This window comes from Trichomycterus rosablanca, chromosome 16 (assembly GCF_030014385.1).
Source record: "Trichomycterus rosablanca isolate fTriRos1 chromosome 16, fTriRos1.hap1, whole genome shotgun sequence".
In the NCBI taxonomy this organism is placed as follows: Eukaryota; Metazoa; Chordata; class Actinopteri; order Siluriformes; family Trichomycteridae; genus Trichomycterus; species Trichomycterus rosablanca.
In genome coordinates this window covers 12,357,601-12,380,651 of record NC_086003.1, presented here as the reverse complement: position 1 = coordinate 12,380,651, position 23,051 = coordinate 12,357,601, and the positions used below count along the sequence as shown (strand labels likewise).

The window sequence follows — 23,051 nt, the reverse complement described above, 5'->3', positions numbered from 1 at the left end:
CTGTTGTTGTTTTGCTTACAAGAAAATATACTGCATTACTAATCTATACCACTACTACCGATAATAATAACAATAATACGTAATAAAACATAATAATAGCATGTGCATAAAATCAGCCACATAACAAACACCAGTGTGTTTAACCGCTTGTTTATTGGAATATTTAACTTATTACTTAGATTCACAAACTGGAGTGAAGTCGGTTCAGCCAAATCACAGTCTGCAGTGTTTCCAGTGAGTCTGCTCACTCACCTTGTGTACTTTGCAGCAGCCAATCAGAAGACTCATAGGATCCGGGTTAATTGAGACCTCAAACTCATGATTCCTGATTCAGTACGAAGATTCGAAATATTAACCCGGGTGATTCAGGAACCGCCCAGCTCTAATGTAAAGGTGATGTGTCCTTAGCAACGATAGTTACAATGTTTCATTTGACATTACTTTTATTACACTAAGAAAGTGTTATGCCATTTGTTGAAATCAGGTTTGTTTTGCCCTCTCTCTTTAACAAAGACTACAGTGTATCACAAAAGTGAGTACACCCCTCACATTTCTGCAAATATTTTATTATATCTTTTCATGGGACAACACTATAGAAATAAAACTTGGATATAACTTAGAGTAGTCAGTGTACAACTTGTATAGCAGTGTAGATTTACTGTCTTCTGAAAATAACTCGACACACAGCCATTAATGTCTAAATGGCTGGCAACATAAGTGAGTACACCCCACAGTGAACATGTCCAAATTGTGCCCAAAGTGTCAATATTTTGTGTGACCACCATTATTATCCAGCACTGCCTTAACCCTCCTGGGCATGGAATTCACCAGAGCTGCACAGGTTGCTACTGGAATCCTCTTTCACTCCTCCATGATGACATCACGGAGCTGGTGGATGTTAGACACCTTGAACTCCTCCACCTTCCACTTGAGGATGTGCCACAGGTGCTCAATTGGGTTTAGTCCATCACCTTTACCTTCAGCTTCCTCAGCAAGGCAGTTGTCATCTTGGAGGTTGTGTTTGTGGTCGTTATCCTGTTGGAAGTTTTCGAAGGGAGGGGATCATGCTCTGTTTCAGAATGTCACAGTACATGTTGGAATTCATGTTTCCCTCAATGAACTGCAGCTCCCCAGTGCCAGCAACACTCATGCAGCCCAAGACCATGATGCTACCACCACCATGCTTGACTGTAGGCAAGATACAGTTGTCTTGGTACTTCTCACCAGGGCGCCGCCACACATGCTGGACACCATCTGAGCCAAACAAGTTTATCTTGGTCTCGTCAGACCACAGGGCGTTCCAGTAATCCATGTTCTTGGACTGCTTGTCTTCAGCAAACTGTTTGCGGGCTTTCTTGTGCGTCAGCTTCCTTCTGGGATGACGACCATGCAGACCGAGTTGATGCAGTGTGCGGCGTATGGTCTGAGCACTGACAGGCTGACCTCCCACGTCTTCAACCTCTGCAGCAATGCTGGCAGCACTCATGTGTCTATTTTTTAAAGCCAACCTCTGGATATGACGCCGAACACGTGGACTCAACTTCTTTGGTCGACCCTGGCGAAGCCTGTTCCGAGTGGAACCTGTCCTGGAAAACCGCTGTATGACCTTGGCCACCATGCTGTAGCTCAGTTTCAGGGTGTTAGCAATCTTCTTATAGCCCAGGCCATCTTTGTGGAGAGCAACAATTCTATTTCTCACATCCTCAGAGAGTTCTTTGCCATGAGGTGCCATGTTGAATATCCAGTGGCCAGTATGAGAGAATTGTACCCAAAACACCAAATTTAACAGCCCTGCTCCCCATTTACACCTGGGACCTTGACACATGACACCAGGGAGGGACAACGACACATTTGGGCACAATTTGGACATGTTCACTGTGGGGTGTACTCACTTATGTTGCCAGCTATTTAGACATTAATGGCTGTGTGTTGAGTTATTTTCAGAAGACAGTAAATCTACACTGCTATACAAGCTGTACACTGACTACTCTAAGTTATATCCAAGTTTCATGTCTATAGTGTTGTCCCATGAAAAGATATAATGAAATATTTGCAGAAATGTGAGGGGTGTACTCACTTTTGTGATACACTGTACATGAGGAAATAGAAAATAAACAGTGGGTGCAAAAAGTCTGAGACCACTATTGAAAATATAAAGGACATAAATCTTTATATTTTTAACAGTTTTTTTATACTTTTAACAATTAAATAAAGATTCAAGAACATATTCTTATTACATTCTACAAAATGTCCCAACTTTTCTGGAAATGCGGTTTGTGATCACTACTTCATATGAACATTGTTGAATTGTGCAACAAAAAATAAATGCTATTTTATTACTTCACAGCTTCCTGTCAACATTTCTGTGGACTTGTTTAGGCACACACAGTTCTTCCCATCGAAACGATCAGTCTGCAGAACAGCATTTGTCTAAATTATAAACACACAAGCAAACACAGAGGTGAATATGATAAACATTTACATATTCTGAATAACCTAAACATCTCAGACAGCAGTCCATCTGCTGGAATATAACACAGAAAAACACCATGAACTGTGTATACTGTACAGTACAATGTCTATGACAAAGTGATTAAGTAAGAAGACTACATAATGTTGTTTAAGCATGTAGACAAGACTACTTCGTTTGTACACAAGTCATTAAACTTTATATGAAGCAATAAATTGGAGTGGATTCAGAAATTATCGCTTGCTTTACTTGTAAATGTATTTAAAAACAAATTTATTTATGCATTTTCTCCCATTTTTTTCCCTTTTAGCGCGTCCAATTGCCCGATTGAGTCATGCTTCCTCTCCACCAATGCCAATCCCTGCTCTGATTGAGGAGAACGAAGCTAACCCATGCCATCTCAGACACGTGGGCAGCATGCCGTATGCATCTCATCACCTACACTTTGATGAGTGCAGTGCAGCTCAGCATTGTGTACGGAGAGACACACCCTGAGAGCACTCTTTTCTCATCTTTGTGCAGGCGCCATCAATCAGCCAGCAGAGGTCGTAATTGCATTACTTATGAGAGAGAGACCCTATCCGGCTTAATCCCACCCATACCTGAACAACAGGCTGTATTCGAGATCCCAGCTCTGGTTCCAGCGTGTTTTTTTCATGCTGCGCCACCTGAGAGGCCAAAAAGTACAATTTTCAATCCATAAGACCAGAGAATCTTTTTCCCTATATTGTCAAAGTGTTTACATGACATTTAGCAATTTCCAAGAGGGCTGTCATATGCATTTTCTTTAACAGTGGCTCCTGTCTTGCCATTCTACCATAAAGGATTGTATAATAAAATTCAGGGCCTCCAATTAAGATAACACTTTTTATTATGTTTTATTTCATTTTCATGTTTTACTACTGTTTTATCCTGTTCAGGATCGACCAGGTAGACTGGTATCCTGGTTTTATCCTGGTAGACTGTTTTTGTTATTGTTTGTTAGGTTGTAAAGGTTGAATCTACAGTAATTTGTGAGATTGAACTAATAAAAATCTCATACATTTTATTAAGCTTTTTTCACCCAGCTGTGGCAAGGCAACAATAATTCTGGAGCTGACTGCACTTCACTAAAAGATATATTTTACAAGCATTTAAATACTCACTTATACAACATTTTCATAAGGTATGTATTTTTGCTTACTATGCCACTAAACCAGTGTTTTTTTTAATAGCATGTTTACATATTGACATAGTACATATTTAATTTAAATACATACACTGATCAGCCATAACATTAAAACCACCTCCTTGTTTCTACACTCACTGTCCATTTTATCAGCTCCACTTACCATATAGAAGCACTTTGTAGTTCTACAATTACTGACTTCTTGCTGTGCTTCAATGGTCAGGACTCTCCTTGGACCACTACGGAGCAGGTATTATTTAGGTGGTGGATGATTCTAAGCACTGCAGTGACACTGACATGGTGGTGGTGTGTTAGTGTGTGTTGTGCTGGTATGAGTGGATCAGACACAGCAGCCCTGCTGGAGTTATTAAATGCTGTGTCCACTCACTGTCCACTCTATTAGACACTCCTACCTAGTTGGTCCACCTTGTACATGTAAAGTCAGAGACGATTGCTCACCTATTGCTGCTGTTTGAGTTGGTCATCTTCTAGACCTTCATCAGTGGTCACAGGACACTGCCCATGGGGTGCTGTTGGCTGGATGTTTTTGGGTGGTGGACTATTCTCAGTTCAGCAGTGACAGTGAGGTGTTTAAAAACTCCATCAGCGCTGCTGTGTCTGATCCATTCATACCAGCACAACACACACTAACACACCACCACCATGTGAGTGTCACTGCATTGCTGAGAATCACCCACCACCTAAATAATACTTGCTCTGTGGTGGTTCTGTGGTGGTTCTGTGGTGGTTCTGTGGTGGTCCTGACCATTAAAGAACAGCATGAAAGGGGGCTAAACAAAGCTACAGTCAGTAATTATAGAACTACAAAGTGCTTCTATATGGTAAGTGGAGCTGATAAAATGGACAGTGAGTGTAGAAACTAGGAGGTGGTTTTAATGTTATGGCTGATCGGTGTATGTACATTTCAGTGTTACATTTGTGAGCCAAATTCATAATTAGGCCCTGTTGTCTACATTAAATCTGATATGCTCATATTTTACAAGTGATACAAAACATACATTGACATACATTTGTCAGTGTATGTTTTTGCAGTACCCATTGTCCTTTACTTTGGAAGTCCAAACTTCTAAACACAATATTACAATTTTATCCAGGCATGGGGCTGTAGCGGTCCTACGTCACTGAAGTTGACAGTTTGTCCTGGCCCATCCATATTTGCACAAAACCACAGATGACTGTTTCAGAGCAGAGTAGCCTGGCTTAAAGTGGTTAAAGTGAGTTTATTTTCCCATGAGGAAACTGAATTTATAAAGAACAGGTTAGTGGTTTGGGAAATCTTGCATCAACAACATTAATTTCTCAGAAATGTGCCAAAGTTTACATTATCTTAGAACAACAGAAACACACAGACATATAATAAAACTAACAGCTGTGATGGATACGTTACCCAATCCATGAGGACTTTAGTGCTTCAGAACAAAATTGCACAACCTAATTGCCTATTTAGTGGAATGAACAGGAAATGAACACCACACTCACAAATACAACGAAGACTGATTGCTTTTGTAATAAACTGGGTTATTAGGAAAATGCTGTTTTAGCCAACTGGAATTAGAACTCAACTAGAATAACAGAACAACAAATTAGTTCAAATGTTAATAGGAACTTTAATTTTACTGTGACCTTAAATTAAACAGTAATTTAAAGTGCCCTAATTATAAGGTTAACTCTTTTAAATGCAGAGTAAGAGTAAATTCAACTTAAAGTATATTAAATTACTAAAACTAAATACTAAGTTTAATTTACTTTTACTCTATATTTAAAAGAGTTTACAAGTAGGGCACTTTAAATTTTGAAGTAGATAAAACTAAATACTATTTTAGAATGCATATATCCATTTTAAATTCAACTTAGTATTTAGTATCTACAACAAAGTTGGGACAGTATGGAAAATGCAAATGAAATAAATATGCATTTCATTTGTTAATATATCTCCATTCCTGCATTTCAGGCCTGCAACACATTCCAAAAAAAGTTGGGACAGGGGCAATTTAGGGCTAGTAATGAGGTGAAAAAACTAAATAATTATGTGATTCCAAACAGGTGAAAACAAATGCGTGAGAAAATTATTGAATTGTTTAAAAACAATGTATCTCAAATAAATATTGGAAGGGATTTACGTATTTCTCCCTCTACAGTGCATAATATCATTAAACCATTCAATGAATTGGGAAGAATTTCAGAGCGTAAAGGCCAAGGGTGCAAGCTTAAGCTGAACGGCCGTGATCTTCGCTCCCTCAGGCGGCACTGCATCAAGAATCGCTTCTCAACAATAGCTGATATAACCACGTGGGTGAGAAATTACTTTGGCAAACCTTTGTCAAGCACTACAATACAGAGTTACATGCACAAATGCCACTTAAAACTTTACTGTGCAAAATAGAAGCCTCATGTTAACCATGTCCAGAAGCAGCGTAGACTTCTTTGGGCTTGGAGGCATCTAGGATGGACCATCACACAGTGGAAACGTGTATTGTGGTCAAATGAATCAGCATTCCAGGTCTTTTTTGGAAAAAATGGACACTGTGTGCTCTGGATCAAAGACAAAAAGGACCATCCAGACTGTTATCAGCAACAAGTCCAAAAGCCAGGTGCAAAGAGAAATAATAATAATAATATTAATAATAATAATAAGTACAGCATATTAATACTGCTGATCTGTAAACCTGCTGCTAAAATGTACTTTTGATTCATGAATAAACAAATTTTTGAAAGATTTGCCCCTCACCATGAGTAATTTGTCACAAATAAATGTTTAGATCTTCCAACTAATTTTAAAGATTTCTTAAAACCCTATATCAACCATATAAAAAGTATATGCCCCCCAAACCTAATAACTGGTGAGGAGTTTTGGCCCAGTCCTCTCTGCAGAATGACCCTCCCATTTAAGGTCTTGGCTTAGCATCTCAATAATAATCAAGTCCAAAATCTTTATATTGTTATTCAGAGGTGGACTTGCTTGTGAGCTTTTGATCATTGTTCTGCTGCATAACCTAACTAGGCTTAAGCTACCAAATACTGTTGGTATGATGTTCTTATGGTGTAATTTCCAGCTGAGCCTGACCAGGTTACATAGGTAGCCTGGTCAGCAGGTGCTTGCAGTAAAACATGGGTGGGTCCCAGTAACTCTAACCTAGGCAGGGTACACATGTTTTTGTCAATACCTTTCATTTGGGGTGTATTTTGTCTCCATTCCTGTTTGAAGTATTCATGAACAGGATTCAAGGAGCAGCCAGGACTGGAATGGGGCTCATTATGGAGGGCTGGAGGTGACATCTCTGTTATTTACAGATAATTATGTGAATGACCATCCATGAATTAGCGTGACCAATGTGAATTAGCACCATCCGAGAATCAAGTACCTCAAAATTTTGTTTCTGTCTGTCTTTATCTAAGGTCATGAGCTTTGGGTAGTGACCAAAAGGGAAAGGTCACAGGTACAAGCAGTTGGATCAAGAGGACCCAGTTAAAGTGGTTTGGCTATCCTACAAGGATGCCCCCTGGTCAGCCTCCACTAGAGCTGTTTCCCGGGCAGACCCAGGACCTGCTGGAGGGATTATATCTCACAGTTGGCATGTGTATATCTGGGGAACCCCCAGGAGAAGCTGAAATCTGTTGCTGGGATTAGAGAAGTCTCGGCTGAACTTGTTGCCACCACGACCCTTGCCAGGAAAAGAGGATGAAAATTGAACTAAACTGAAATCAGTAAGATTTATATTTAATCATTTAAAAATTCTCCCTTCATAATAACCCTATTTATGGGTGGAAAGTATGAAAAATGCAAATAAAAATGCAGTGTTTCTTACATTTACTCTGACTTTTATTTGATTGCAGACAGTATGAATCCAAGATATTTCATGTTTTTATTTTATTTTATATATTTTATTTTATTTTTTATTAAACATCTATTACTGCATTTCAGGCTTTCAACACAAGAAAACAGTATGCTAAGTTTTTAAGGAGCAAAGATGATCAGAGGATCTCCAGTTTGTCATCAAATGTGTGAGAAAATTATTGAAATGTTTAAAAACAATGTTCTTCCAAGAAAAGTTTAAAGGGAATTGCACATTTCTCCCTCTACAGTGCATAATATCATTAATTGATTCAAGGAATCTGGAGAAATTTTAGTAGGTAAATGCCAGCGATCTCTAATCCTTCAGACTGCATCAAGAACCGTCATTCATAAATAGCTGATATACCCACTTGTGCAGGGGATTACTTTGGCAAACCTTCAGGGATGGGCCATCACACAGTGGAAATGTGTACTGTGGTCAGATCAGTGTTCCAGGTTTTTTTTCTTCACGGTCAGTCACGGTATGGGGTTGTGTCAGTGCCCTTGGAAAAGGTAATTTACATTTCTGTGATGGCAGCATTAACGCTGAAAAGTACAATGAGATTTTAGAGAAACATACTGCATCAGGATGACATTTTTTCCATGCATTTGTCAACAAGACAATGCAAAATTACATTCTGCACATATTACAAAGGCATGGCTGCAGAAGAAGATGGTACGGGTACTGGACTGGACTGGCCTGCCTGCAGTCCTGACCTGTCCTCACTAGAGAATGTGTGGAGAATTTTGAAACGAAAAATGTGAAACGACGACCCTGTACTGTTGCACATCTTAAGATGTGTTTGCAGGAACAGTAGGACAAAATAACTTTACTTGGTAATAAAATTTACTTGGTATAATCGGTTCCAAAATGTCTTTTAAACATTGTGAGACGGAATGGCAACATTACAAAGTGATAAATGCTTTACTGTCCCAACTTTTTTTGGAGTGTGTTGCAGGTCTGAAATGGATGTATAAATGAAATCAAGTTAACCAGACAAAACATAAAAACCTACACTTGTAAGACCATTTACTCAAGTCAAGTGAATATGACCTTCAGAAACACAGGCTGCCATGAAACAATCTTTGGGCAGAGGCTTCTTTTTTTGTGAGGCAATCTCATAGCTGAAGGTAATGTCAAGCTCACTTGACTGTGCCCAGTTTCACCCATGTTTCAGCAGTATAATTACTTACAACTAGCTTAAATTAACCTGACTGCATGTCTTTGGACTGTGGGAGGAAATCGAAGGGCCCAGAGGAAACCCACGCGACACAAGGAGAACATACAAACTCTGCAAAGAAAGAACTAAGCTTGCTCCACCTAGGAATCGAACCCAGGACTTTTTTTGCTGTGGAGTAACAGTGCTACCGACCGAGCCAACATAAGGTTTTATGAGGTTTATATACAAAACAGTTTTATATATACATTCATATGTGTTAAGCATGTGATCTTGGTCAGGGCCGCAGTGGGTCCGGAAAGGCAGCCACACCATAACAGAGCGATGCACACTTCCACACGAACTCGCACCTAGGGGGATTTTGGAATGAACGTACTTGGTAAAGTGCAGCAGAAAAGTGCCGCCGAAAGATTCTGAGTCCGCAGCTGTGATTGGTCAGCTGTGTTACTGACGGCACCTGCTCGCCTCGCCTTTAAACAGTCAGACTTTCAGCTGATATAGCAGCATCTATCATTCACAGCTCCACATTCACGAAGCCACTGCTGGATGCAGCACTTCATGCATCGTCTCTAGCTGTATAACACAGGCGCATTTCTACAAACCGTTCTTATAGTTTACTCTCTAGTTGTATTCCAGTTGCATTTACTACAAAACATGTATGTAAAACTCAGTATATTAGTTCTTCTGCTGATAATTGTACAGGAGCGAGTGGACGCCTCGGATTCGGTCGACGTTGTCGAGAGCTCACAGGAGAGAACGCTTCTCCAGAAAAGACGCTTATCTCTACAGAACGCAGGTACGAAAAAGTATGTTTATAATATAAGGGTTTTACTTTTTACTCTCTTTTTGTGGTAAAGTCTGTGGTACGGTAACTATTTAACCATTATTAGACCCTCTTTAGTCTTTTCGGGACTGTATTGCAAAAAAATGTTTTCATGTTGACAGGCGTTACTATGCATTGTGTATACGAGTAGCATCTTGCTCAGCTAAAGTAGTGCTAAAGTTTTAATTGTTTCTACACGCAAATATACATTTACATATATATATATATATTTGCGTGTAGAAATAATTAAAGCTTTGGTCCTACGTTTTGCACTACTTTAGCTGAGCAAGATGTGTGTGTGTGTGTGTGTGTATATATATATATATATATATATATATATATATATATATATATATATATATATATATATATATGTATATATATATATATATTAGGGGATAGTATAGTATATAGTACATTCGACTGAGGGTATAGTATAGTACACACTTATTTAGACTTAGGGAATAGAATAGTACACACTTATTTCAACTTAGGGAATAGTATAGTACACACTTATTTAGACTTAGGGAATAGTATAGTACACACTTATTTCAACTTAGGGAATAGTATAGTACACACTTATTTAGACTTAGGGAATAGTATAGTACACACTTATTTAGACTTAGGGAATAGTATAGTACACACTTATTTCAACTTAGGGAATAGTATAGTACACACTTATTTAGACTTAGGGAATAGTATAGTACACACTTATTTCAACTTAGGGAATAGTATAGTACACACTTATTTAGACTTAGGGAATAGTATAGTACACACTTATTTAAACTTAGGGAATAGTATACTACACACTTATTTAGACTTAGGGAATAGTATAGTACACTTATTTAAACTTAGGGAATAGTATACTACACACTTTTATTTAGACTTAGGGAATAGTGTAGTACACACTTATTTCGACTTGTGGAATAGTATACTACACACTTATTTTGACTTTGGAGAATAGTATAGTACACACTTATTTAGACTTAGGGAATAGTATAATACACACTTTTATTTTGACTTTGGAGAATAGTATAGTACACACTTATTTAGACTTAGGGAATAGTATAATACACACTTATTTAGACTTAGGGAATAGTATAATACACACTTTTATTTAGACTTAGGGAATAGTATAATACACACTTATTTCAACTTGTAGAATAGTATACTACACACTTTTATTTTGACTTAGGGAATAGTATAATACACACTTATTTCAACTTAGGGAATAGTATACTACACACTTATTTAGACTTTGGAGAATAGTATAGTACACACTTATTTAGACTTAGGGAATAGTATAATACACACTTATTTCGACTTAGGGAATAGTATAATACACACTTATTTCAACTTGTAGAATAGTATACTACACACTTTTATTTTGACTTTGGAGAATGTATAGTACACACTTTTATTTTGACTTAGGGAATAGTATAATACACACTTATTTCAACTTAAGGAATAGTATAATACACACTTATTTCGACTTGTAGAATAGTATACTACACACTTATTTTGACTTTGAAAAATAGTATAGTACACACTTATTTTGACTTTGGAGAATAGTATAGTACACACTTATTTAGACTTAGAGATTAGTATAGTACACACTTTATTTCAACTTAGGGAATAGTATCGTGCACACTTATTTCGACTTGGGGAATAGTATAGTACACACTTATTTCAGCTTCGGAGAATACTATAGTACACACTTTAATTATGACTTAGGGAATAGTATAGTACACACGCCAATTTTGACTTAGGGATAAGGGATGGTAAGGGATCACTTGTCTGTCGAGTCACCTAGGGACTTCTGTGGGCGTGTTGCTGATCATTTTATCATTTTATTAAGGACGTCTGAAAGCGATGTCTGAAAAGTCTATCATCATCATAAGAGACATTTTAAAACATTTAATTAAAAAATAGAAATAGTAGTGGCTATACAGGCTATTGGATTATATCTAGTCAGTGCTGCTCATTTTCCCCTCATTGTCCTTTTTAAAAGAAAATAAATAAATAAAAAACAACTCACCCTAGTCGATGGTCCCATAGCCTATTTTATAAGAAAACTAAAGACTGGAGGACTGGAGTATTTTTAAGTTGTTTGAATTTTGTCTGTAGAAATCAGGCACTGTATTCTGGTTAGGTTAGAGACTGATGCAAGGAAATACCCTGGACAGGGCATCAATCCATCGCATGGGTTTGGCCAGCACCCCTCAGGCATACACATACAAACAATCATGTCTGTGTAAATGCCTGGCCAGCTGATAGCACCACTGAGGTCCAGGTCTGAATATTTTGCAACGAAAAGAATTTAAGTAACTAATGATTGTGAGAAAACAAAGTCGGCTTGCACTGTGGCTTTCATAGTTTTCAGTTTTTATGTCATTAACAGGATGATTGCTTTTTTAAGAGTTTAAGATAATAAAGTTCTCTTTTCCCATTATCACTTTTATTAGAATGTGACTTTCTAGTCAGTGCTTTTACTGTATATGGTGTTTCTTACAGTTATTTAGGTTTGCATTTACCTGTAGTTTAGCTAAGGACAATGTTTTGCTCTTAGTTCACGTTAATTATGTTATCACAAGCAAACTTTTTGTTCATATCAAGATCTCAAGAAAATGTTTATTTTAAATGGGCATTTTATGATATTGACTAAAGTTAGATTACATAAAATGGGATTTTATATATTTTTAGAAACAAAACAGTTTTATTTATTCATACATTCATTTTTATTAAACATGTAATTCTGGTCAGAGCAGCTGAGGAGCTGTGGACAGGTGCATAAAATAAAACCAGACTTTTAAAAATTTAAATACTTAAAGATAGAGCAGCTTTATTTTAAAATCATAAAAATAGGGGTTACGTCAGTTGTTTTTATGTTTGGTTTCTAGAGTTGTCCTTGTTTATTATTTTAGCATTTAGATAATTTAAATTAATGCTCAAATATGTGTGATTATTTTATAAACATGAATAATATAATTGCAAAGTCCATATTAAAAAATCAAGATTTTATATCAAATTGTCAAACTGTATACTGTCACTAGTATAATCTTTTACTGCAGCATTTTCTAAATAAGAATCCTTTGCACCCCTTTTATCTTATATTTAATGAGTGCTCTTTTTTATGTTTAGTGGATATACAGCAGTGTTTATTAAGCTCGGGTGATGTGGGCTGCGGTACCTTTGAGTGCTTTAATAACAACTCATGCGAGATTCGTGGACTGCATCAGATCTGCATGAGCTTCTTAAAAAATGCTGGCAAATTTGACTCTCAGGTAAGACAAACAACAAGGTTAATAAAAGTTTGATTAGTAATTTTGTCATTTTAAGAAATGCCATTCACTTATTAGGTGCAGTCTAGCTCACCCACTGCCCTGTAGAGATTAATGTTTTATCTGTAGTTGCACACACCTTATTCACTTAAAATAGATGATGAGCTAAATGAAAATATTAGTCATTTATACAAACCAAATAAATGAAGTATTAGGGAATATGTGATGGGGATAGATGTGATGCTAGTAAAACAAGGCTACATGTTTTATTTATTAATTTTAAGTCAGATCCCCTTTCTGACACAACCCTCCTACTCCTATCTGGGACTGGAACCAGCTTTAAGAGCAAACTGACAAGTGTGCCTCCTGAATGGCTAGGCCTCAGACAATAGCAGATCACTATGGATCCTCAACCAACTCAAACCTAACCTCTGATTTAAAGCCCAATTAACCAAACTTCAGCTTTCTCATCTAGACACAAATAACTTATTCATTGGGAAAAGACAATAATGCAGATCACGTCCATGCCAATGCCCAACTGGCCGATAACTGAGATTCAAACCCTGGATCCACAGATCTCAGCATAAGTGGGTTAGCGCTGTGACACCAAGCACCCTAGGGCTTCATGTTTTATATTCTTACATAAATATTTTATTAATTAAACACCATATTTGTAGTTTCCTTTTTACCGTTTTGTTGTTGGAAAAAATTAAGACTTATTTTAATATTTATTGTAAAATTTTATCATCATAAAAATCATAACTTGTTTATAGGATTGATATTAAGCTTTAAAACAAACCAGCCCACAATGCTGGGTAGTACAAATGTCATTGTATCATGGCAAAGTAACAGCGTAATGGTATAGATTTATGCTAGTGGTGCTAGTTTGCTACTCCAAAACATCTGAACCGTCACTAACTTTTTTTTTTTTTTTTTTTTTTACCAAATACCAGACTGTGCTAGACTTCAGTCCATTATGATTGTTAGATGCAAATATCATGGAAACATTTTAGCATCTGTTGGGTTGACTGATGACTTGACACAATCCTGCAGGGCAAATCATTCATCAAGGACGCTCTAAAGTGCATGGCACACGGGCTGCGGCACAAGTTCAGCTGTGTCAGTCGCAAATGCGTGTCCATGAAAGAGATGGTGTTTCAACTGCAGCGCGAGTGCTACGTCAAACACAACCTCTGCTCAGCCACCAGGGAGAATGTCAACGTCATGGTGGGGATGATTCACTTCCATGATCTGTTTCTCAAAGGGTATGTGCTAATTAGTCACTCACTTATATATTTATTTATCTTCAGTAACCACTTTATATATACCTAGGGTCAGTATTTCTATCACCACACAGAATGAGCACAAGGCAGAAATACACCTGAAACAGCCAATTCACCTACTCGCACCTATAGACAATTCAAAGCATCCAGTTCACTTTTTGCATCCACATGGGCACAAGAAAAACATGCCAAACCTTTTACAGACAGAGACTGAAGGCAAGTTTTAACCCCACATCCCAAGGCCTCTGCTGCACCACTGTCTCATTCTATTTTAACAAAGTTCTTTTTAATAGAATGTGCATGGAATTAATAAAACATAAGTCTTGGCAACTGTACTTCACTATAGTTGTTTTCATATGCAGAACTTGCAGTAGACCTAAACTGCTAAGAGCAAAAGAGTGATTCGGGCTTGAATCTGTTGGCCAGCCAGGCATCTACATAGATATGTTTGGTCATAGCTGGACAATAAAAAGTGAGAGGAAGAATATCAATGTCTTTGGTGCTGTTGAAGACCTTGGATCCTCAACCAAATCAAACCTAACCTCTCATTTAAAGCCCAGACAACTAAACGTAAGCTCTCTCGTCTAGACACATTATGCAAATAGTCAAAGTCTTTGCAAAGTCTTTAAATGCAAAGTCTTTAAATCTACATAAAGGGCGACATCGTGGCTTGGTGGGTAGTACTGTCGCCTCACAGCAAGAAGGTCTTGGGTTCGATTCCCAGGTGAAGCGGTCCGTTAAATATCCTTCCCACACTGTACGTATTAATATATACAGCAAATATATACAAGCCAGGGCTCTTGGGTGGTCTATTACTTTATCCACCCACCAATGAGATCCAAGACGAATCTCAGCGGTGCTATTAGCCGGCTGGGCTTCTGCACAGACATGACTGTCATTGCTTGTAAGAGGGACTCCGGGTGATGGCTAAAGTCCTGTGATAGATTGGTGTCCTGTCCAGGGTGTTTCTACCTTGTGCCCAGTGTTTTCTGGTGGAACTAGACCATCACTGCCATCATCCTGACCAGGATAAAGCGTCTGATGAAATTGAAATGAAATATAGAAGCCTATCAAACCAAGAAGGCAATTCTACTTGCTTAACCTCTCCTTTATCTTTTTTCTCATCCCCAGGCCTTATGTAGAACTGGTGAACATCTTGCTGGGCTGCAGTGAGGAGGTGCGCGTTGCCATCACCCAACGTATCTTTGCCCAGTGTGAGAAAAACTGGGGTGCCCTTTGTGCCAGCCTGAGCCTCTGCCCACCAGTTCACGCTGAGCTTCATGCTGTGCCCACCCGTGCTCCTGTTCCTGCCCTCAGCAGTGCCAATTTTCTGCCCTCTGCTGGCCCACCACTCCCGGAGCCTGATGGGCAGGGGGTTTAGACTTAGTTTAGTCGCCAGGAATGTAAGGGCGTTCCACAGCCTTCATTGCCTCAACTGCATTACAGTGCAATACACTTCGATGGCATTATGCGATACAGGTCTTTGACTTCAAAGCAAGTAAGTTGGCCGTGTGCAATGAGCCTAAATGTACAAGTTCAAGGATATAAGTTTTGCAAAAAAAGGTTTAAGAAGCACACTGCCATGGTAAGATGCATGTGTCTTCATCCGAATATGAAATGATGGCAGCTGATGAGGCAAAGGTTCTTGCTGCATTTAACACAAAACTGATTTTATGGTAAAACAGTGATGCAGTGACTTCAAATGCACTCATATACCATTATTCATTTACTGAAAATGAAGTGCCACACAACTTTGATTTCTCTTAAACACACTATAACAACAACAATATGCTCTGTTTTTTCAGTGTTATCCACACTGAAAATCCAATACACATCTTTATGACAAGCAAGGTTAAACAGTGTGCTGGGCAACTTGTGTACAGTAAATTTTATATACAGTGGTACCTTGTAACTCGACGTCCCCTAAATTCGAAATATTTGAAACTCGACGCCCTTTGTCAAGAAATCTGTACTTTTTAAACCCGACGTTTACCTTAAACTTGATGTGTGTGTGACTGACGCTTTGTTCAGCGCTTGGCTTGAGCAATACGGTAAAACGTCTTTAAAGTGTGCATATGAGACGAATCTGCATTTGTGTGGAATAACCGTCAAATTCACTCTGAAATGTATTTGTGTTTAGCTGGATTTACCTCCTGTTTCACTTTTAAACTTGTGTTACAGCTCAGGGTTCTGAGAAATGGTGAGAATCAGCTTTTCCAAGAGAGTCTAAAACACTTATGAAAAAAAAAGCTTAATGTGACAATGTATTAAAAGAACGACACAGAAACACTAAACCTCTCTTAATTATTACTGCTCATAAGTTCTCTTTACTAATGAAATTCCTTCCTCGTTCTTTTTGTACACGTTAAGCTTTGTGCACCGCCACACTCTATAGCAAATAACAGCACAGCCAGCGCAAAAGCTATTTTGGCGCTTCTCATATGAATGCGCTTTTACTGAATACAGTATTCCAAGCATCTCTATGATTAAGGAGCATAAGGAAACAATGACGAAGTAACGAAGGTAAAGAGCAGGTTTTATTGTATAACTGTTTTCAATTGTATTTCAGTGTTTTTTATATTATATTTGTGTAATTTTCAGTGTGTAATTGTCAAAAAGAACCCCATTATTTTACATTAGCCTAAAATATATGCAGTTCCACGAGACCATGGAATGCATAAACAGGTTTCCCATACATCCTAATGGGAAAAAATACCTTGAAACTCAACGCTGTTTAAACTCAACGCCACTCCCAGAACCAACTGACGTCAAGGTTCAAGGTACCACTGTATTAGTACAATAGGCACTCTGTTTGTGTGCCATCATATCTGTACATTTATTAAAGAATGGAGCCCTGGTGTGACCTTTAAAGTCAAAAGCTGAGATTTAGAAACTAGGAGGCATAAGTATAAAATACATAAATATTGTATGAATGGCAATAACAGGGTACTTATTTACTCTTATGTTCTTTTAAAGTAACTTCTTCTCATACACATTATGCTGTGTATATGTATGCATGTGTATATGTGTATACACGTGTTTTATGTATAATTACATTTTTAAATGATTTAAACATTGAGATATTACGGCAGGAAAAAACGAAACATTTGAGACCTACCTCATCCTTATGACACCTATATTAATGAAGATTATACTGTGTTAAAGGCATGCTTATGTGTTTGTCTTCATATTCTACCAAATCAACTGCAATCTTAAATGTGTATATTTGTAAATGTTATGCATGACTGATTGTATTTTTGTTTGATGTATTAAGCCAGGTTCAAGAACAGTATTATGACATTTAATATAATTTTCTCTGTATTTATACATTGATTATTTCTATATAAAATATTTAAGCTTTTGGTACTTATTAATTTTGATACATCTGTAAATGTAAAAGATTTATTTTACACAATAAGGCACAAATACCATAGAAATAATTTTCTCAAAGTTCTTGCCATTTAGTTTGTCATGTAATGACAAAGCTGGGGCTGGTTTTCCAGATAAAAAATATATTTTTTAAATATTGAATACTAGCTGAGGGTGAAACTTTGTATAATGCCTTCCTTGCATATTAAATACAGGCATTAAATTATATTAAAATAAAATGAAACATTTAAACACTGCTTAATATTAATATGTGTCTTGTCAAACTGTGACAGTTCAATAATGTTAAAAATGTTAAAAAAAAAATAAAATAAAATAAAATAAAAAAGGCCACGATTTAACATTGTGCCACCCTGGGTCACAAAGAGACACATCAATATATTAATAACGATATGTAAATCCACCTTATATTTTTACGCAACCGTCCTGAGCAAATTAAATGTTAAAATGCAGTAGGTGAGGAAAATGTGGTTAAAATTAACAAAAAAAGTGCTACAGCACCATCCAGTGGCATCAAGCGATGCAATTAGTACAAACAGGCAAGTTTAATACGAACAAATTGTCCTACAATAAGTTAGAGTCTAAGCTAGAGTATCCTACTTTTATTATTGTGTACACTTATACACCGATTAGGCATAACATTATGACCAGGGTGTGCTGTGGTATCTGGCACCAAGATGTTAGCAGCAGATCCTTTAACTCCTGTAAGTTGTCAGGTGGGGCCTCCATGAATCGGACTTGTTTGTCCAGCACAACCCACAGATGCTTTGATTTTGAGACCAAGTCAACAGCTCAAACTCGTTGTTGTGCTCCTCAAACCATTACTGAAGCATTTTTGCTTTGTGGCAGGGCGCATTATCCTGCTGAAAGAGGCCACAGCCATCAGGGAATAGTGTTTCCATGATAGGGTGTACATGATCTGCAACAATGCTTAGGTAGGTGGTACATGTCAAAGTAACATCCACATGGATGACAGGACCCAAGGTTTCCCAGCAGAACATTGCCCAAAGCACCACACTGGCTCCGCAAGCTTGTCTTTTTCCCCATAGTGCATCTTGGTGCCATGTGTTCCCCAGGTAAGCGACGCACACGTACCCGGCCATCCACGTCATGTAAAAGAAAACGTGATTAATCAGACCAGGCCACCTTCTTCCATTGCTCCGTGGTCCAATTTCGATGCTCACGTGCCCACTGTTGGCACTTTCGGCGGTGGACAGGGGTCAGCATGGGCACCCTGACTGGTCTGTGGCTATGAAGCGCCATACGCAACAAACTGATGCACTGTGTATTCTGACATCTTTCTATCAGAACCAGCATTAACTTCTTCAGCAGTTTGAGCTACAGTAGCTCATCTGTTGGAATTGGACCACACAAGCCAGCCTTCGCTCCCCACGTACATCAATGAGCCTTGGCCGCCCATGACCTTGTCGCTGGATTACCACTGTTCCTTCCTCGGACCACTTTTGATAGATACTGACCACTGGGAACACCCCACAAGAGCTGCAGTTTTGGAGATGCTCTGACCCAGTCGTCTAGCCATCACAATTTGGCCCTCGTCAAACTCGCTCAAATCCTTACACTTGCCCATTTTTCCTGCTTCTAACACATCAACTTTGAGGATAAAATGTTCACTTGCTGCGTAATATATCCCACCCACTAACAGGTGCTTTGATGGAGATAATCAGTGTTATTCACTTCACCTGTCAGTGGTCATAATGTTATGCCTGGTCGGTGTATATGTTTGCTGGGACTGTTAAGATGTAGTCTAAACTAGAGAATTCTACAATAAGCTAGAGTCTAAGATAGAGAATTCTAGAGTCTAATTATCAATCTAAGTGAAGGAGTTGAGGACATTATCAGGGTCAACTGATATAGAGGAGTAGTTACTTAAGATTAAAATCATGTTCACTTTAAAACTGTGTACAAGCATTCTAATTGTGAGTAAACTTGCTTCTAAACCTGAAAAAAAAATCAGGAGATTAAAAAAATCATTAAGCCGCTCAGGTGGCGCAGCGGTAAAAAGAGACGCGCTGCAACCAGGGCTGGATTCTGAGAACGTGGTATCGAATCCAGCCTTGCTTTACCGGTTCGAAGCTGAGTGGCTATATGAGCAACAATTGGCCGGTTGCTCATATGGGGGGTGGGACAAAGAACCGGATGTGGGTCTCTCTCTGTCAGAATGCGATTACGTTCTCTGCCGGCTGATTGGAGGCGCTTACACAGAGATGGGAGAGGGTGCCCTTAGGGTGTGTCTCTCCGCATGCAACGCTGGGTGGCGCCAAACTTGTCAACGTGTGGGTGGCAAAGATGCATCTGGCTGCTGCTCGTGTTTCGGAGGGGATACGGGTTAGCTTCAATCACCTCCGTCAGGGCAGGGTTCAGCATAGACAGAGAGGAAGCACGATGCTAATTGAACAATTGGATGCGCTAAAAGGGGAGAAAAAGGGGTAAAAAATTTAAAAAAAAAATTACATTAAAAAAAATTATTAAGTTGATAAAATTTTTTGGGTGAACTTCACTGTATCCCGTAAGAAAGAGTCCCAGCAAGCATACATACGTAAGTGTTCACAATAATAAAAGTTGAATATGTTGTGTTTTGATTAGGTTGATTTAGAATATTACTTAGATAGATTATATAAATTTAATTAGTTATAATATATAATGAATCACTACATGACATTAAATGCAGCCTAATACTTACATATAGGCAAATATTTAGTAAAAATAAGATTACTTACTTAATAAAACACTACATAATATAGCATTATTAACTTATCATTCAGTTAAATTTTTTAGATTGCTTCTTACTGCTACATTAATCAGATCTCATAATTAATAGCATTTTATATAACTACAAGGTCAAAGGTCATTCTTGTGGAAGGAATTTTGATATCTAGATAATACCAGAGCTAGGCTACAACAAAGAACATAGATCTCAAGGTCAGGCTACAATCATGAACAGAGACATGGACACCAAGGTTATATCAGAACAAGCTAAAATGCAGAGGGTTTAAGGCTAAGCTTTCCTATCCAGATTCAATCTAAGTTTAGATTAACAGCCTGACTTTGTATTATACTGTGATTAAGAGTTCCCTTCATTTTTTGAACAGTGTATTTAAAATACTAACCACAACACTGTAATGAAATGTTAGTGTTATAGTAGAAGCAGCAGCGAAAAGAAAACACCAGGCAATGACGGTTCTACGTATTACACTCCATACCACCAGGGGCAGTACACTAGTGCAGATTTTAGGGAACTTTTCAGACCAGAATTGCTTTGCTTCTATTTATTACATCCTGAATTGTTGGGGTATCTTTAAACAACAATTTCATAATAAAAATTGGCTGGTAATTGGGGAGGCTTGGGAGAACCTTGATTTCACCCCTAGTGTTTAACAATCCACTTAAATAATTATAACAGCATTAACATCCTAGTGTTACATTAGTCTGCCCATCTGAGACAGATTTGACAGGACGTATGTGCAGAGAACCACAACTACAACAATACAAGGCAAGACAGGCACAGAGCAAGGGAAACAAAACAATACACTAAGCTAAAGGCTAATGCTAAGCTAACAGCTATGCTAACACTAAATGCTAACAGACTTGGGAGTGTTCAGAATTAATCCCTAAACTAACATGAACCCTAAACTGTTATAAACAAGAAATAATACATCCTAAGCTAAAGCTAAGCTTACTGCTAATAGGAACATGAGGGTAAGATGCCATGGGGAAGGGAAGCACCAAGACATAAACAAGACAGAGACTATGACTAAGATTCTACCAAGGTCAGGCTAGTACATGGAACATAGGCATTTAGGAAATATAAGAGCTAGACTACACCTAAGAACATACAGTAGATCTCATGGTCAGGCTACAATCATGAACATAGACATTGACACCAAGGTTATATTAGGACAAGCTACAACAAAAAGTGTTTGAGTGTAAGCTTTTCTATCCAACTTAAGTTTAGGTCAGCGGCTCTCAGCCCAAGTTTAGGTCAACGGCTCTCGGCCCAAGTTCAGGTCAACAGCTCTCAGCCAAAGTTTAGGTCAGCGGCTCTCAGCCCAAGTTTAGGTCAACGGCTCTCAGCCCAAGTTCAGGTCAACAGCTCTCAGCCAAAGTTTAGGTCAGTGGCTCTCAGCCCAAGTTTAGGTCAACGGCTCTCGGCCCAAGTTCAGGTCAACAGCTCTCAGCCAAAGTTTAGGTCAGTGGCTCTCAGCCCAAGTTTAGGTCAACGGCTCTCAGCCCAAGTTTAGGTCAACGGCTCTCGGCCCAAGTTCAGGTCAACAGCTCTCAGCCAAAGTTTAGGTCAGTGGCTCTCAGCCCAAGTTTAGGTCAACGGCTCTCGGCCCAAGTTCAGGTCAACAGCTCTCAGCCAAAGTTTAGGTCAGTGGCTCTCAGCCCAAGTTTAGGTCAACGGCTCTCAGCCCAAGTTCAGGTCAACAGCTCTCAGCCAAAGTTTAGGTCAGCGGCTCTCAGCCCAAGTTTAGGTCAACGGCTCTCAGCCCAAGTTTAGGTCAACGGCTCTCGGCCCAAGTTCAGGTCAACAGCTCTCAGCCAAAGTTTAGGTCAGTGGCTCTCAGCCCAAGTTTAGGTCAACGGCTCTCAGCCCAAGTTCAGGTCAACAGCTCTCAGCCAAAGTTTAGGTCAGTGGCTCTCAGCCAAAGTTTAGGTCAACGGCTCTCAGCCAAAGTTTAGGTCAACAGCTCTCGGCCCAAGTTCAGGTCAACAGCTCTCAGCCAAAGTTTAGGTCAGTGGCTCTCAGCCCAAGTTCAGGTCAACAGCTCTCAGCCAAAGTTTAGGTCAGCAGCTCTCAGCCAAAGTTTAGGTCAGCGGCTCTCGGCCCAAGTTTAGGTCAACGGCTCTCGGCCCAAGTTCAGGTCAACAGCTCTCAGCCAAAGTTTAGGTCAGCGGCTCTCAGCCCAAGTTTAGGTCAACGGCTCTCGGCCCAAGTTCAGGTCAACAGCTCTCAGCCAAAGTTTAGGTCAACAGCTCTCGGCCCAAGTTCAGGTCAACAGCTCTCAACCAAAGTTTAGGTCAACAGCTCTCGGCACAAGTTTAGGTCAGCGGCTCTCGGCCCAAGTTCAGGTCAACAGCTCTCAGCCAAAGTTTAGGTCAACAGCTCTCGGCACAAGTTTAGGTCAGCGGCTCTCAGCCCAAGTTTAGGTCAACAGCTCTTGGCCCAAGTTCAGGTCAACAGCTCTCAGCCAAAGTTTAGGTCAACAACCTGAGCAGCGGCACATGGGTAATTTATACACACGACAATTACTTAACAAGGAACAGGTGATCATCATGAATGTGAAGGCAAATCAGAAGACAGGGGTGGTGTGGAGCATAAACAATAAACAAAAGTCCATTTGCTCTGGGAGCCGGGCAAGGCTAGAGCTGTAACACAGTGTTTGCACCATAGGGTGCACGTGGTGCTTTTAACAATACCATGTGAAAATAGTTGCCACCTTCCTTCAGATCTTTATACACAATTTGTTATAGATAAAAAAAAAACCTAATTTGCCCCATTAGCTACTCAATTAAATTTAACACCACTTAAATAGATAACTGCCTTTTCAGTGATTTAAAACAAGCTTAAACATCTCAATAAGAGATA

At 38.8% G+C, this 23,051-nt stretch overlaps 1 protein-coding gene across 1 annotated transcript in view; it reads left to right on the top strand.

The window, feature by feature from the left end:
* The window catches only part of LOC134330853 (stanniocalcin-2-like), a 34,637-nt gene extending 18,319 nt beyond the window's left edge, over positions 1-16,318 (top strand). The window contains exons 4-8 of the mRNA XM_063012124.1: positions 9,306-9,465; positions 12,634-12,776; positions 13,827-14,038; positions 15,188-15,554; positions 16,238-16,318. Coding sequence (XP_062868194.1) covers positions 9,306-9,465; positions 12,634-12,776; positions 13,827-14,038; positions 15,188-15,437 — 765 coding nt within the window. The 3' untranslated portion in view covers positions 15,438-15,554; positions 16,238-16,318. The remainder of the gene's footprint in view (positions 1-9,305; positions 9,466-12,633; positions 12,777-13,826; positions 14,039-15,187; positions 15,555-16,237) is intronic.
* Positions 16,319-23,051: the final 6,733 nt, after the last annotated feature.